This window comes from Polyodon spathula, unplaced genomic scaffold (genome assembly GCF_017654505.1).
Source record: "Polyodon spathula isolate WHYD16114869_AA unplaced genomic scaffold, ASM1765450v1 scaffolds_666, whole genome shotgun sequence".
In the NCBI taxonomy this organism is placed as follows: Eukaryota; Metazoa; Chordata; class Actinopteri; order Acipenseriformes; family Polyodontidae; genus Polyodon; species Polyodon spathula.
The window spans coordinates 119,806-132,798 of NW_024472155.1; the positions used below are offsets into that span (position 1 = coordinate 119,806).

Sequence of the window (12,993 nt, forward strand, 5' to 3'; positions counted from 1 at the left end):
CTTGAAGGTACGGAGAAACGTGCTGGTAAAATCCAGCGTGATGTATTTCTAGTTTTTCACCCCCTGTTCGTGATCCTCGGTCTTGCTTTGAATTGTTGTGGCTTTTTAACCTGGGGGGGGGGAGATGTACTGTAGCTTTGTTGCTGTTGTGACAGTGATGTTTTATATCTACTGGCATTTACCTTGATTTGCTGCTTCCAGTACATGGCAATATTAAATATTACCACTGAAGAGGTGTTCAGATTGATCTGTCAAGCAGGATAGATTGTGTTATTCTCAACACTCTGCCGGTACACATTAGCAGTGTTAACACCTGTTGTGACCACGTGTATTAATTACACAGTTTCACACCTTCATATTACAGAAGCCATCGAGCCATGCCGATATCCATGCCTTCAGCAGCCTGGCAGTTGGTCGACTGGTTAAAGCTTATTTTAAAGATGCATTCAAAGTCGTGCAAAGTGTGCTTCCGTTAACCCTTTACTGTCTGGGGTACCCTATCATGCACACTTTGTTTTGCATCAGTGAAACCTGGCAGGGCACATGTTTTGATACCTGCATGGAAAGGAGTCAGAAGTACTTCTCTTGGATCTCGCTAGAATGCAGAGTAGAGTATTATCTCATGGGGGGTATGCTGGTGCCCTCATGATCTGTGAAATAGGCACTGCGTTGTTGTTGTTGTTGTTTTCATAATCTGTATGAATCCTAGACTGTATTAAGTGTGTTTTGAAGCCTTGGTACATTTTAATCTATCATCTTTTTGACAAGCCTAGTTTTCAAGTGTGGTCATGCGTTCAAACTCGGCACATTTTGTTTTCCCAGCAGTGTGTGCTTTGCTGCAGTGTAGCGTTAGTCACAGTCACAGCAGTTAATCCACTTCATTGTGTGCGGTTTCTCTTCTGCACTCTGTCCCTCTCCGTCCCCTTTGTCTGTAGAGAAATGCACGTGTAGGGCTGGTCCTGTCTTGCCGTTCAGCCATGTTAAACCTTCCTGCTGGTAATGTAGGTTTTTTTAATTGCCCATTTGATGAAATGATGATGGCTGGTTCCAGTGATTAGGGTGGGGTTTGCTGACTGTTTACTCACACTGGCCAGTGTTATGGCAACTGCTGTTGTTAACAAGGTCAGGCCTTGCAGTAAAACAACATCACTGTATTGCTGTTTAACTGCCAGGTTTCATTTTTAGTTGCCTGGGGGGGCAATTCATTTTCTCCTGAATTCTCTCTCTCTCTCTCATATGTATATGTGAGAGGAAGACAACGTTTATATATGATGCCTTATGAATGGCTTCAAATGGGCCTGGACAAATTCACTTGCACCCAGGTGTGTGGGCCAATGTATGAAACACGCCAGTTTGCACGATTTTATACAATATTGGTTTCTGTTTTATTACCTTTCAAACACTGTACAGCACAGCAGACTTTAAAATAAAGAAGTCCTTAGCCTGCATTTAAAGCTGGGAACAGTCCAGGTGTCACACGTGCAACTAGGCAGTGAGTTCTTATGGTTTCGTCAAGGACTTTTCTATGACCAGGGAGGGGAAATGGTTCTATAAAAAGGGGACATCCGGGATCCCAGTTTCCAGTTTAGTGATCAATAAAAAGGGAAGTTCAGAGGTATAACGATGTCAGCCGTTTCAGGCGTGGGGTTGTGACTTCAAGTAGTCCCTGTCTTTTTTCAGAAATATTTACAGCACCCAGAAAGTTCTTGCTACTGCTCTTCCAGTACTGCATTTAATATATTCATAAGGAGTGGAATTGTAGCTAGTGGACCCAGGGAGGTCACATGCCAATCCATGATCCTGCGTTGTTACCAGGGTGGACACGTTGTGCTTTTGCTGCCTTTGGTATGCTACAGGATTTTTGTTTTAAAGACAGTTGTGCTGTTGTGATTCTGTGCACGTGTCCTGGACCCTTCATTTTTTTTTCTCGCCACTCCTTTGATCATACAAACACCGTGCTGGGCGCACGTCCGCGTTCATATAGTAAGTCCCTATCAACCCCAGAGCTGCGCTTGCCATCAGCCTTCAAGCCTGGTTACCAGTCCCCCTGATTCCAGCTGCGTTGTTGTGGGTGTTTTTGTTGGTGAGGTCCATCTGTTTTGGATGATTCCCCTGTTCTCCAGGTGGTGTTCTGCTAGCAGTCTTTTCCGATCGCTGCTGTCCTCATCACACGCTGTTTCCTATGCCGCGGTCCAGCTTTGCAGTTTCATGGAAAGCGTTAGCATCTGAACCTAGTTAGTCATGCTCCACGGTCCCTCCCTCAAACTCCATTCTATTCTACTTTTTCTACTCCTCTGTAAACCCCCATAAGAAAAGCTGTCAGCTTGTTACCGTTCAGTGATTTCTCATTGTCTGATTTTCCCCTTATATTTACTGTGCTTTTTTTTTTTTTTTTTTTTTTTATAGTTCTCTGTGATTTACATAGCTTGCCCGGGATGGAAACAAGACTCCTATTACATAGCAGTTTCACGCCATCCATGTTTTACTAGGAGCTTGGTTAGCCACTGTGTACAGGTAACAAGCTCAGGTGTGTCTTATTAAACTCCTAGTAAAACCAGGAACAGATGAAACTGCTATGCTATGGGAGTCTTCTTTCCGTTCCTGCTTGCCTGTGCTTTACTACACATTCACCATTGTGTATTGCAGATATAAAATCTAAATAAAACTAAAGCAATTGGTCTTAACAGGTCTCTTAGTTTTATTGATTCTGAAATCTTTGACAACTATTATCTTATGGGTTGGTGAGCACTAAGCTGTAGAGTCCCTGACTACAGGTGTCACTGTTTGCTATAATAGTCTGACACCCGCAATCAGTTTTGTCAATGTGATGAATCATGAACTGTTTGCCTTGGCATTGCCACTGCATTCTAGGGGAAAGTCAATGCAATGTACAGTACAGTTCCGCTCGCTGTGGTCCGGTCACTTGACTAAATCTGATGTCTTGCAAATGGACAAACTGGCATTGCTCACCCCTGATGTGCTGTAATTGAGAGTCTTCAGGTATGTTTAACTAGCTTACTGTATAACAAGCGAGGGACCGGCAGCTCCATTCAGGCTCTTAGCACGTGTCTTGATTGTTTCATTTAGTTCTTCCTTATTATTGTTGTTGTTCTTTTTTGGAGGTTGTGGATTGAGCAGTATGCTTGAGTAATTTCGCCAGGCTGTGAAGCTCACAGCAGCTGTGGGTGTGGCCTGTAAATACCACCATTCACCCCCTGCAGGTTAATCTGACATTTTCACAGCAGGCAGGACTCGATTTAGTGGCAGTTTATACTTGCAGGGCTGGAGCCAACGCTCCCATTGCATTGCTGTTTGAGCCTTTCCAGAGTTTTTATCAACTCTGTTTAAACACTGGCTCCTAGTAAAACCGGACTGGATCTCGCTGCTTTGCAATAATAATCTATTTACCTATCTTTTAAACAGAGATCTAGCAGCCTCTTTCTTGATCAGTGCCTCCCCAAAGAAACGCCTTCTGAAACACAGCTGTGGCTTAAAAACCGCGCCTGTTAACGGCTGTTAACGTGGGACGTGGCTGAAAGCTAGAAAGATTTATTTTTTGGATGCACACACAGAAGGTTTAAATTATTATATATATATATATATATATATATATATATTTTTTAAAAGCTTTTCAGGACATTTCAGCTGTGTTGAAAGAAAAGTTAACTGCAGTTATACATCCTTTCAAACATATATCAGTCATCAGCATTTTGTGTTGTTTTTATTTGTTTATGTATATTCTGTGATTAAAAGAAGAATGAGCATTCGGAGAACTCTGTTCTTTCTTCCCCAGTAAAACTAATCATTAACTGTTGCAGACAGTCCACCACCAGCACTCAAATGGTTAAACTGATTTGCAGCTTATCTGCAGTACAGCACAGTGTGACTGTGCCGTGCTATAGGGCAGTGCATGAGTCTGCCAGAGGGACGGTGTTTTAGTAGTTCAGCAGCGGCAGCGAGAGGTTGGGCGGATTTTTGTTTTTCTCTCTTCTGCGTGTTTGCTGTGAGCCCTGTCAGGATCAGGTTACAGTCCACAGTACCTACCTGCTGCATTAGTGGAGATCAGAGCTCGGCACTGTTTGCTGGAGGAGTAACCTAGCTAGCTGGCTACCTATTTTGCTCCTAAAGGGGTGTGGACAAGCTCGCTCCGTCTCTTGCTGGATCTGAGAAGCTCCTGGCTGGTTTTTGTTTCATGTTGTTTTCGCAGTGAATTTGGGACACCACGGTGAAAGGCAGCAGCCATGTGCTTCCAATGAGGAGACTGTCTGTCGAAAACAAGCCAGCTATGCTCCTGAAGAAAGAAAGGGAGTGGAAAAAATAGGGTTTTGTAGTGTCATGTGAAGAGGGAGTTTTCGAGAAAGAGAGAGGGAGAGAGCAGAGGAAATATGAAACATGACTGCATTTACAAGAATGAGGAGTGAAGTGCCAGTTCCTTGCTGTGGATTTTACTGGGGAAGCTGGTCAATTGGATAAGTGCATACACACAACACACAGAGACCAGGCAAGAAAATAAGATCACACAGATCTTGTGTGGGCATTTTAGAAGTCAAGCCTGGGAGATACTAAAGCACGGTGTTACAGGAAATCGTGTGCACTTTCTGTAACCAGCAAAGCAATGCTACAGTGCGGAGATCAACGGACACTGGGTTTAGTTATTAGGGTTGTGTCAAGAAAAAGGAAAGTGCTTGTGAGAGAGGATTGTGTCTGTAGGTGGTAATTTCACTTGTAAAGAAGCTACACAGCACAGATTGGAGCAGATTGAACTGCTGTTTCTTTGAGCTGTTCAGAGATTGTGCTGGGAGCAAACTGCTGTTTCACGAGAAGGTTGGCGTTTGTTTGAAGTTGACTTTATACTTTTTGTTTTTACACAACCCTCTGGGATACATTTACTGCTGTTTTTTTTTTTTTAAGGGGTGCACACACAGATATATATTAGATACATGTGTATACATATTTAATACAAGCCACTCGGGGAATCTCTTTGCGTATGGATATGTTATAAAGATCGTGGGAGGAATACGAGCGGAATAACCCACGCCTCTCTCCTTGCTGTTTTCTCAAGTCGTGCTTGTTGTTTCTTTTCTTCCTCCGGGCACCTTCAAGGATTTCTGGGAATGTCGGAGACCAGTTTGGGGGAGCCGCTGTTTGGGGAGGCCCCTGACATTCTAGCTAGAGTGAACAAGGATTCCAAGGCGAGCAAGAAGCGGAGGACGGGCTCCATCAGCCGAGCCTTCAGCTGGCTGAAAGGGAAGAAGAAGAAAAGAAGCAGCACCAGCAGCACGGGGTCTGGAGGAGGAGGAGGAGGAGGAGGAGGAGGAGAAGGGAGCAAGAAAGGAGGGCACCCCAAGAGCAAAGAGCAGCGGGGAGACTTGGCCAACCAAGGTAAGAACAGGGGGCCTTGGAACAGGGAGCTCTGGCTCGCCAGATCTGTTCCAGTCCAGGTCTTTATTCCAACCTGCTAACAGTCCTTTAGGACCAGGCTGGACATGGATTGGAGTGGATCACTGTGCTAGAGCATAGCTTTAGATCCATGGGGGAACAAGCTTCCAACTACCTGTGGAAAACTTGCAGAACTAACCCAGTTATACAAATAAAATGGAATTTGTTTTTTTTTTGCAGTCATTAGGGATTTTCAATTCCAGTCCCGTAGGAGATGGATAGAGGTTTAGTTAGTTCAATTAAGCAATTTTTAGAACCTGGCTGGGTCAGTGTGGCCAATTTTGCAGATTGTGTGATAGTGAAACAAAGTCAAATCGTCTTGATGCCCCAGATAGAAAAAAAATTAACCGGAGTGATTGGTGTTAACTCTTTTAAAGCGCAGGCTTCTTTGTGCTCTCGGCATCCTGTTAAAAATGTGTTTCTGCTACCACCCTGCAACAGGAACAGGTTCTTCAGTAACTTCAGAGCAGCCTGGAGATCTACCGGTCCGGCTCCTTTTAGTCACTGGGTGTGTCCGTTTGTATTTTAAACAAGCCGTCTCTGCTTGACAGGGGGATTTCAGATCCAGCGCTTGCTCATTTCGGCAGGAATAAAAGTTACAGCACAGCAAACTCGGATTAAAATCTGCTCTTCAGATGTGTGTGAAAACCCCATGGTTCACAACTCCATTGCTTAATGAAAGGCATCTTGTGTGTGCGTCTGGGACTCATTTACATTACATTACATCTTTGAATTGTTGGATCATGTTGAAATAGATTTAATAAGTTTATATTTCAACATAACTTTCTGGGAGGGAGAGTGGAAAGATCCCGTGAATTTTAAATTAGTCCAAATCTGGACAAACCCAATGTCGCAATAAATTAAACGAAACACTGACCTTGCCCTCAAGTGATGATGCATTTTACAGTGAGTCATTCACTGGCACACGAATCGCTGGCCATAGCTTTCACTGTTAATACAATAATATGAGATAAGCCTACAATAAAACATGTAGGTGTGTACAATATGCCACACCTTGACCACCTGTCTGTAGACAGTCAACAGATCATTTCAAGGTACAGTATATTACAGCCTGTCTACTCATGCCCTTTCACATACTGTATGTGCTGATCCCCAGAGCCATTGTCATTTCTTTTTTGTTTTATTACACAATGCATGTTTGCCAATAAACACATGGAAATGTTTTAATGAAAATCTCATTCTTGTGTTACAAAGAAAAAACTGGAAAATAATATTGAAACAACACGTGCCAACTGTTTTCAGTGAGATTCTGGGAACTTTCCCTAGACATGACAGTCCTGCTGTTCAAATCCTGTTTGAAGTCACACCTTTTTTCTTGTAACTGCTAGTTGCCTTTTATCTCTGTAAAGACTGTGTTTGTCTTGCTGGTTCTCCTAGATTACCTCCATCGTTGTGCACACTCGGTTGTTATTCTTAGTTGTTCGTTGCTTACCGTGTTATGCTTTTACTTTCTCTTACAGTTCACTACGCTTTTCACTTTAAACTTCTATATAGGAGCTCCCCGCACCCTCCGTCCTGCATGAAGGCTTAGGGCATGGAGCTCTTTAGTCTCCCTCTGTTTACTCTGAACTGGGAATAAACCTGCTGTTGTGTCTGGTTCTGACTGCTGGGTGCACAGGCTCCGTGATTCTGAGTACAGATTGTGAAAGGGACAAGGGGTTATTGAGGCCGAATGATGGCTAAGTCTTGTTCTTTTAAATACTTTTTAATTAGAAAACCTAATTCAGAGAGTGAGCTGCTGTTACACTTTCTTTCTTTTTTTGTTTCCTTGGTAACCTTGTGTGATGTAATTAATTCCATATCCCACTCTGACACATTCATATCTCTGCATGGGAGGCGACACGCTGGCTCTGTGGTGGCTGCGGTGTGATCTTGCACCATTTCCTCCTCAGACTCCATGTCAGGGTTGCAGCTTTACTCCACTTACTGTTTTCTTAACCTCCCCACTATACCGGGTGTGGCTAATTTGAAGTAAGTGAAGACATTCATTGCTCGTTTACTGGAATGAGATTAATTATCCTAACAGCCACACCTGGTGATTTCAAAGCATGTCGTTCTGCAGTTACAGGATAGCATGAAGTTCAGAAAGAATAGTAAATATCAATAAGGTAAGCCCTGACCCTGTCATTAAGGATGATGCGGTAATTCCCCCAAGTCCCCAGAGGGCGCTGTGGATCCTATAGGGTGCAGCACCTCCCAGTGCTTCAGGTTGAAGTAGCCAGCAATAAGAGCCTTCATGACTCTTCATCGTGGTGGATTACTCACCTTGAATAAAGCTGGAGGAGGTTGCTTTATCAGAGCCAGTAACTGCCGACTGCCACTTTTCTTATCTAATTCCTCTGTGTGCTTTCCTGGGTTCTTTCAGAAGAGACGGTGTGTTGTTGGGTTTGAACTTTGAACCCAAACAGAGCTGTGGAATGGCTTACCAACCAATGGTCTGGAACGGAGATTTAAAAAATATATTGATTGGTGACATAACTGTGGATTCCAAAGTCAGATAACGAAAAAAAAAAACAAGTTTATTCAAGTTCTTGCACATTTTAAAACATGTTCTAAAAATAAACAAACAAATGTGTCATTTCATCTCTGATAAATATATGTAAGTAGTAATCTGATATTCATCAATGCCATGTAAACAGACTTGAAGAAGCCTGGAGGCGACTCATTTGAGTCCCGATATATATATATATGTGTGGTCTTGCCTCAGATATCGCACTTAATACTGTAGATTGAGAGAGAACATGTCTGTTTCTCTTCTAGTGATTGCATTTGCTATCTTAGAAAGAATAATAGATTTGCCTAAAGAGCTACGTACAGTTGCAGAAGCCACTCCAGAGTGTGATAGGAGTGCAGAACCTAATAAATGCGTTACGAGGGAGGACAAGAAGTGTGCAGCCAGCTAGCTGTGGTTAACGTCAAGCAGGAATGCGGCTAGCCCCCTGCACCAGTGTACCAAGTTTCAACTTGCATGGAGCGGACCTATGCCTCCTCATTGGCCTGATGCAATACTGTACAGTTCACATTTCTAGAGGCATTTCACAGCAGCCGCACTGATGAAGATTCCTGTCGTCAGAAATAAAGCTGACCTGCGTTGGAGTCCATAGAGTCCAAGGGGGGTTGCTGCAAGCTACTGAACCAAGTTTTACAAGCAATCTGCAGAACCCAGTTTTAATATAAAAGTTTGAGGTTAGAAATGGATTTGGGGATCGTCAGCAGCCGAAGTTCAGACGAGAAGAATCAGGCAGGTGCAGCTGTACCTTCAAGGAAACAGGATGTTGGATATGAGGGTCTGTTCTTTATAAGTAAATAAATAATGTGTAGATGAATCATCTTGCACCATTGTATTTATGTAGATCCAGGTGTGTGTGTATAAGTTCACATGTGATTGTGTAAGATTGGGCTGTAATATAACCAAGTCGGAGGTAGCCTCTCACAGCCACAGTGCATGCCAAATTAATGGGAAAGTTTAGTCCTCAATGTTATCATTTGTAAGGTGGAGTGACTCATGTGGGTTTAAAAATAAACACAGTTTTATATACTTCCTTATGAAAATATGAGAGCTGTATTTCCTGCACAACAGAAGCATCCTTCCCCTTTGTTTTGTAGCTTGCAGTTGGCATACATACTAGCAGCTGCACTAGTGTAACTGTATGGCTTAGCTAAAATGCTATTCTCCCCGGTTGTGGATGGTGACAGGGATATACTGTACTGGTAGTGCCTCTAAAAGTTTCCCACAAGCATTGCAAAGTGTAATAAAGCATAGTGAAAGCATGGCTTGGCAATGTAAAGAATAGCAAGGTGCGGTCAAGCATGTTAACCCTATCAGTCTGTTCATTGTCTGTGCGTCTGTCTGTCACGCTGTCTGTTTCGCAGTTCTGGGGGGTGTGTGGAGAGGCAGGTCTGCGTTGCCTACAGTGATTGCAAGTCGTGGGCATTTCATTTTCAGGGTTGTTCTGCTTTTGTGTTTGCAGCTGTGGCTGACAGAGATGTGTGTCGCTGACGTATTTGTTGAAGGAATGTTAGCTGTGAAATAAAGAAAGGAAGAGCTGTATTTAATTATACAAATCAAAGGGATCGAAACAAGAATCCCTGTCACAGATGGGTTTTAATAAGTTATGCAAAGAAATCGCAGCAGTCTGGACAATATTATATTCCATTTTATATCTGACTTCAATTGTTTTTAGGTGATTTAATGCTATTCCTGTTATCTCTTGTTTTGAGTAAAGGAAGGATAAGTCCTTGGTACACATTGTGCTTTTATCCTCCCAAGGATTACTGGTGTATTTTTGGCGTCAGGCCACAGGTAAAGTTTTCAGATGTAGGACAGTACTTTCAAAGACTTGGAGTGTTGCACGCATTCCAGAATCCAGTCTCTCTTCATTTAAAGAAGTGAAGCAGCTGTAGTGAGAGATCACATCTGTACGTTATGCTTTTGTCATGTATCCACGGCTTCTGGTGATGAAACGGGACAAATAATGTACCACCTTAACACCTAGACAGATTATTAAATATTAAAGCAGGATGGCAGTAAGACTCCCATTGCATAGCAGTTTGATCCATTCCTGGTTTTGAGTTTAATAAGACACACCTAAGTTTGTTACCTCTACACATAGATAATCAAGCTCGTAGTAAAACCTGGAATGGGTGAAACCGCTATGCAATATGAATCTTATTTCCATCCATAAACAACTCCATTTTGTGTTTTGGATATGTCTTTTTCTGTATTTTCATTTTACATTTTTATGTCGTTCAACCCCAACAACACTGCATTCCAGGGGGAAAAAAAAATTGAGATTCACTGAAACTATACGTGTAAATACAGACGATACAGCTGGGAAAACGATATCAACACAGATTACACTGACCAGGATTCAATTCATCTCTGCCTTACTTAAAACCAAACCTGCTGGACGAAAGTGAAAACCAGTTTATTTATTTCTGTCTCAAAAATACAACCTATAAAATGTGTTCACAAAGTATGAAACGGAGCGTCTTTTATTCACTGCAGAACACATGGTGAGTGTGATCATATTTACTGCCGGTGCTCCTCCGGTTATAACTTTCCCACACTGGGAAATATCTGCTACAGTTGCTAGGTTTGCTGGTGCTACATAATGACTAATAGTGAACAGACCTATCAAAACAATGTATCTATTTGATTTATTTTTTCAGTCACTGGTACGCACAAAACAATTAACAATAGGAGAGAGCCTTTGCTGTTAATGGTCTTCTAGTGTCGGATGACCTTGTTTCAAATCATGTTTATGCACCGTTGGCTGACAGCCATTATAACAGTTCCAATTTTCTGGTTCCAGTTTTTAAAAATAGTTCATGCGGGGAGTTTTTAAATTGAAACAGGCAGGCGGTGAAAGAGCTCGGGGGAATTTGTTTGTATTGCGAAGCAGTTTGAAATCGACTTTGTTGTTTTTGTGTTTTAGAAGGCATGACCAGCGGTACCAGTGGCTGTCCCTCACACAGATGGGAAGCGCTGCGAGAAAAGACTTGAGTTCTGCTGGAGAGACTGTTTATTAATCTAAACATATTCCAGCTTCATAATTAAAATGTTTGGGGTCTAGTAAATATGCAGGTAGTTATATATGCTAAAGGCTGTAGAGGTCTTGAAGGTAGATTGGTTTATGGTTGCAGAAAGTGAATTGGTATAAGATGATGTTCGATCATTAGGCAGGTGAAAACCTGCTTGTTGTTTTGTGATTTCCCTGTCCTGATTTAGAATGTAATAGCTGTGAATGAATTGGTATGCATGCTGTAATTTCAGCAGCAGCAGACTGTTTGTAAATTCCCAGTGAATCAGCGATTTCACAGTGTCCTTCTTCTCTTTCAGATATAAGCCCTTGCTGTATTAGGGGGGTCTTGTTGTGAACAAAATAATAGATAGTGAGATAACTGTCTAGGTTTGGAATGCTGGGGGGGGGGGGGGGGGGGGGGCACCTCTCTCTCTCTCTCTCTCTCTCTCTCTCTCTCTCTCTCTCTCTCTCTCTCTCTCTCTCTCTCTCTCTCTCTCTCTCTCTCTCATGTGTAAAGTGGCTTTGTGGAATGAATACTGCAATCACTGTCTGTGCCTAAATCACTAAATCCACATACCTCGAAAGCACTGCCTTCAGTTCTGCACAGTTACCAGGGCAGACAAGCAGGCAGAGAGTGAGAACAGTCCATCCATGCTGTAACAGCAAAATCATTGACTGGAAATGAATTGTGAAATGCAGAAAAAATATTTGACCAAATGTATACAGTATACTACAGCAGGGGTGGAAATAACACTCCTATTGCATGGCGGTTTCACCCATTCCAGGTTTTAGTTTGTGCTTGATTAGTAAAGGTAGCAAGCTCAGGCGTGTCTCATTAAACTCATAATAAAACCTTGAATGGATCAAAGCGCTATGCAATGGGAGTTATTCCCATCCCTGCTACAGTGTATCATGATTTTACGCTCCTCATTATGTGCTGATGGTGTCTGCCCGCCCGCAGGTCTGTTCCATGGTATACTACAGTTAACTTTTACAATTGTAACCTCTTCTAAAAATGAAAGTCCATTCCAGGTCTCCCTGTAAATCTGAGCTGCAAGGTCCTGCACGGTAGGTTTAGCATTAAGCTCAGGTTTGCGTCTAACGAGATCTTTTAAGGAAATATTTACCAGCCCTGACCCTGACCCTGGCACCACATTCAAAACTCGAGTCTTTTTGCCGTCAGCTCTGTAAATGATTCTCAGTTTATTCAGTGAAGCCAGACCTGCCCAAGCAAGCACACACGGTAAACAATCCACGTGTTTATGGAAAACCAAGCATGTAACATCTTGACTGCATAAAGACTTGTGAGATCGGTGTCATGGATTTTATTTCTCTGCTAACCTGGTGTGCTTTGTTGCATTATTCCGATTTGGAGCCGCAGGTTTTTCATTTCCAGCTAAAAAGAATAACCTCCAACAAAATCAGATCATCTTTCCAATCAGGTTTCCCACCTGTCCAGCCTTAAATTAGACAACACCTTTTAAAACTATGCGATTCAAATGCCACCATGTTTGAAGTGTCTTTTGGTAATTGCTGCGTGCGTTACACTGTGTTAACATTTTACAGTGCATGTCACCACTGTAGTACAAATTGGCCCAGATAAGCACATGCTGTCTGTTTAAAAAGGAAAGAAGGAATAGGACATAGTGTACCTGCCAACAGTAAATCACAGCAGCTCTTTGTGTGTGTTCTGCATGCAGATTAAGAAGATCCAGCTGTTGCCTGCCTTTGTTAAAAGCACATCCAACTGCTGTCATTACATTGTTTTATTGCACTGGACACTGGCTGTTTAAAATCCATATACCCTCGTGCACTGCCCGCCTCTATTCCAGTCATCGTTGACTCCATGCCAGTGTTTTAGTACAGGTGTGATCAGAGTGTTTCCAGCCCTGGGCGTTCAGAAACTTCATCGTATGTTACTGAAACAGCTCCACCATAGGGCTGCACTTTGTAACATAGCCAAGCAAGGGACTGGACTGAACATGTCTGGAGGTGATACTGGAAGCAA

At 42.6% G+C, this 12,993-nt stretch overlaps 1 protein-coding gene across 1 annotated transcript in view; it reads left to right on the forward strand.

The window, feature by feature from the left end:
- Window positions 1–4,045: 4,045 nt before the first annotated feature.
- The window catches only part of kiaa1522 (KIAA1522 ortholog), a 44,644-nt gene continuing 35,696 nt past the window's right edge, over window positions 4,046–12,993 (forward strand). The window contains exons 1-2 of the mRNA XM_041240715.1: window positions 4,046–4,824; window positions 5,104–5,382. Coding sequence (XP_041096649.1) covers window positions 5,115–5,382 — 268 coding nt within the window. The 5' untranslated portion in view covers window positions 4,046–4,824; window positions 5,104–5,114. The remainder of the gene's footprint in view (window positions 4,825–5,103; window positions 5,383–12,993) is intronic.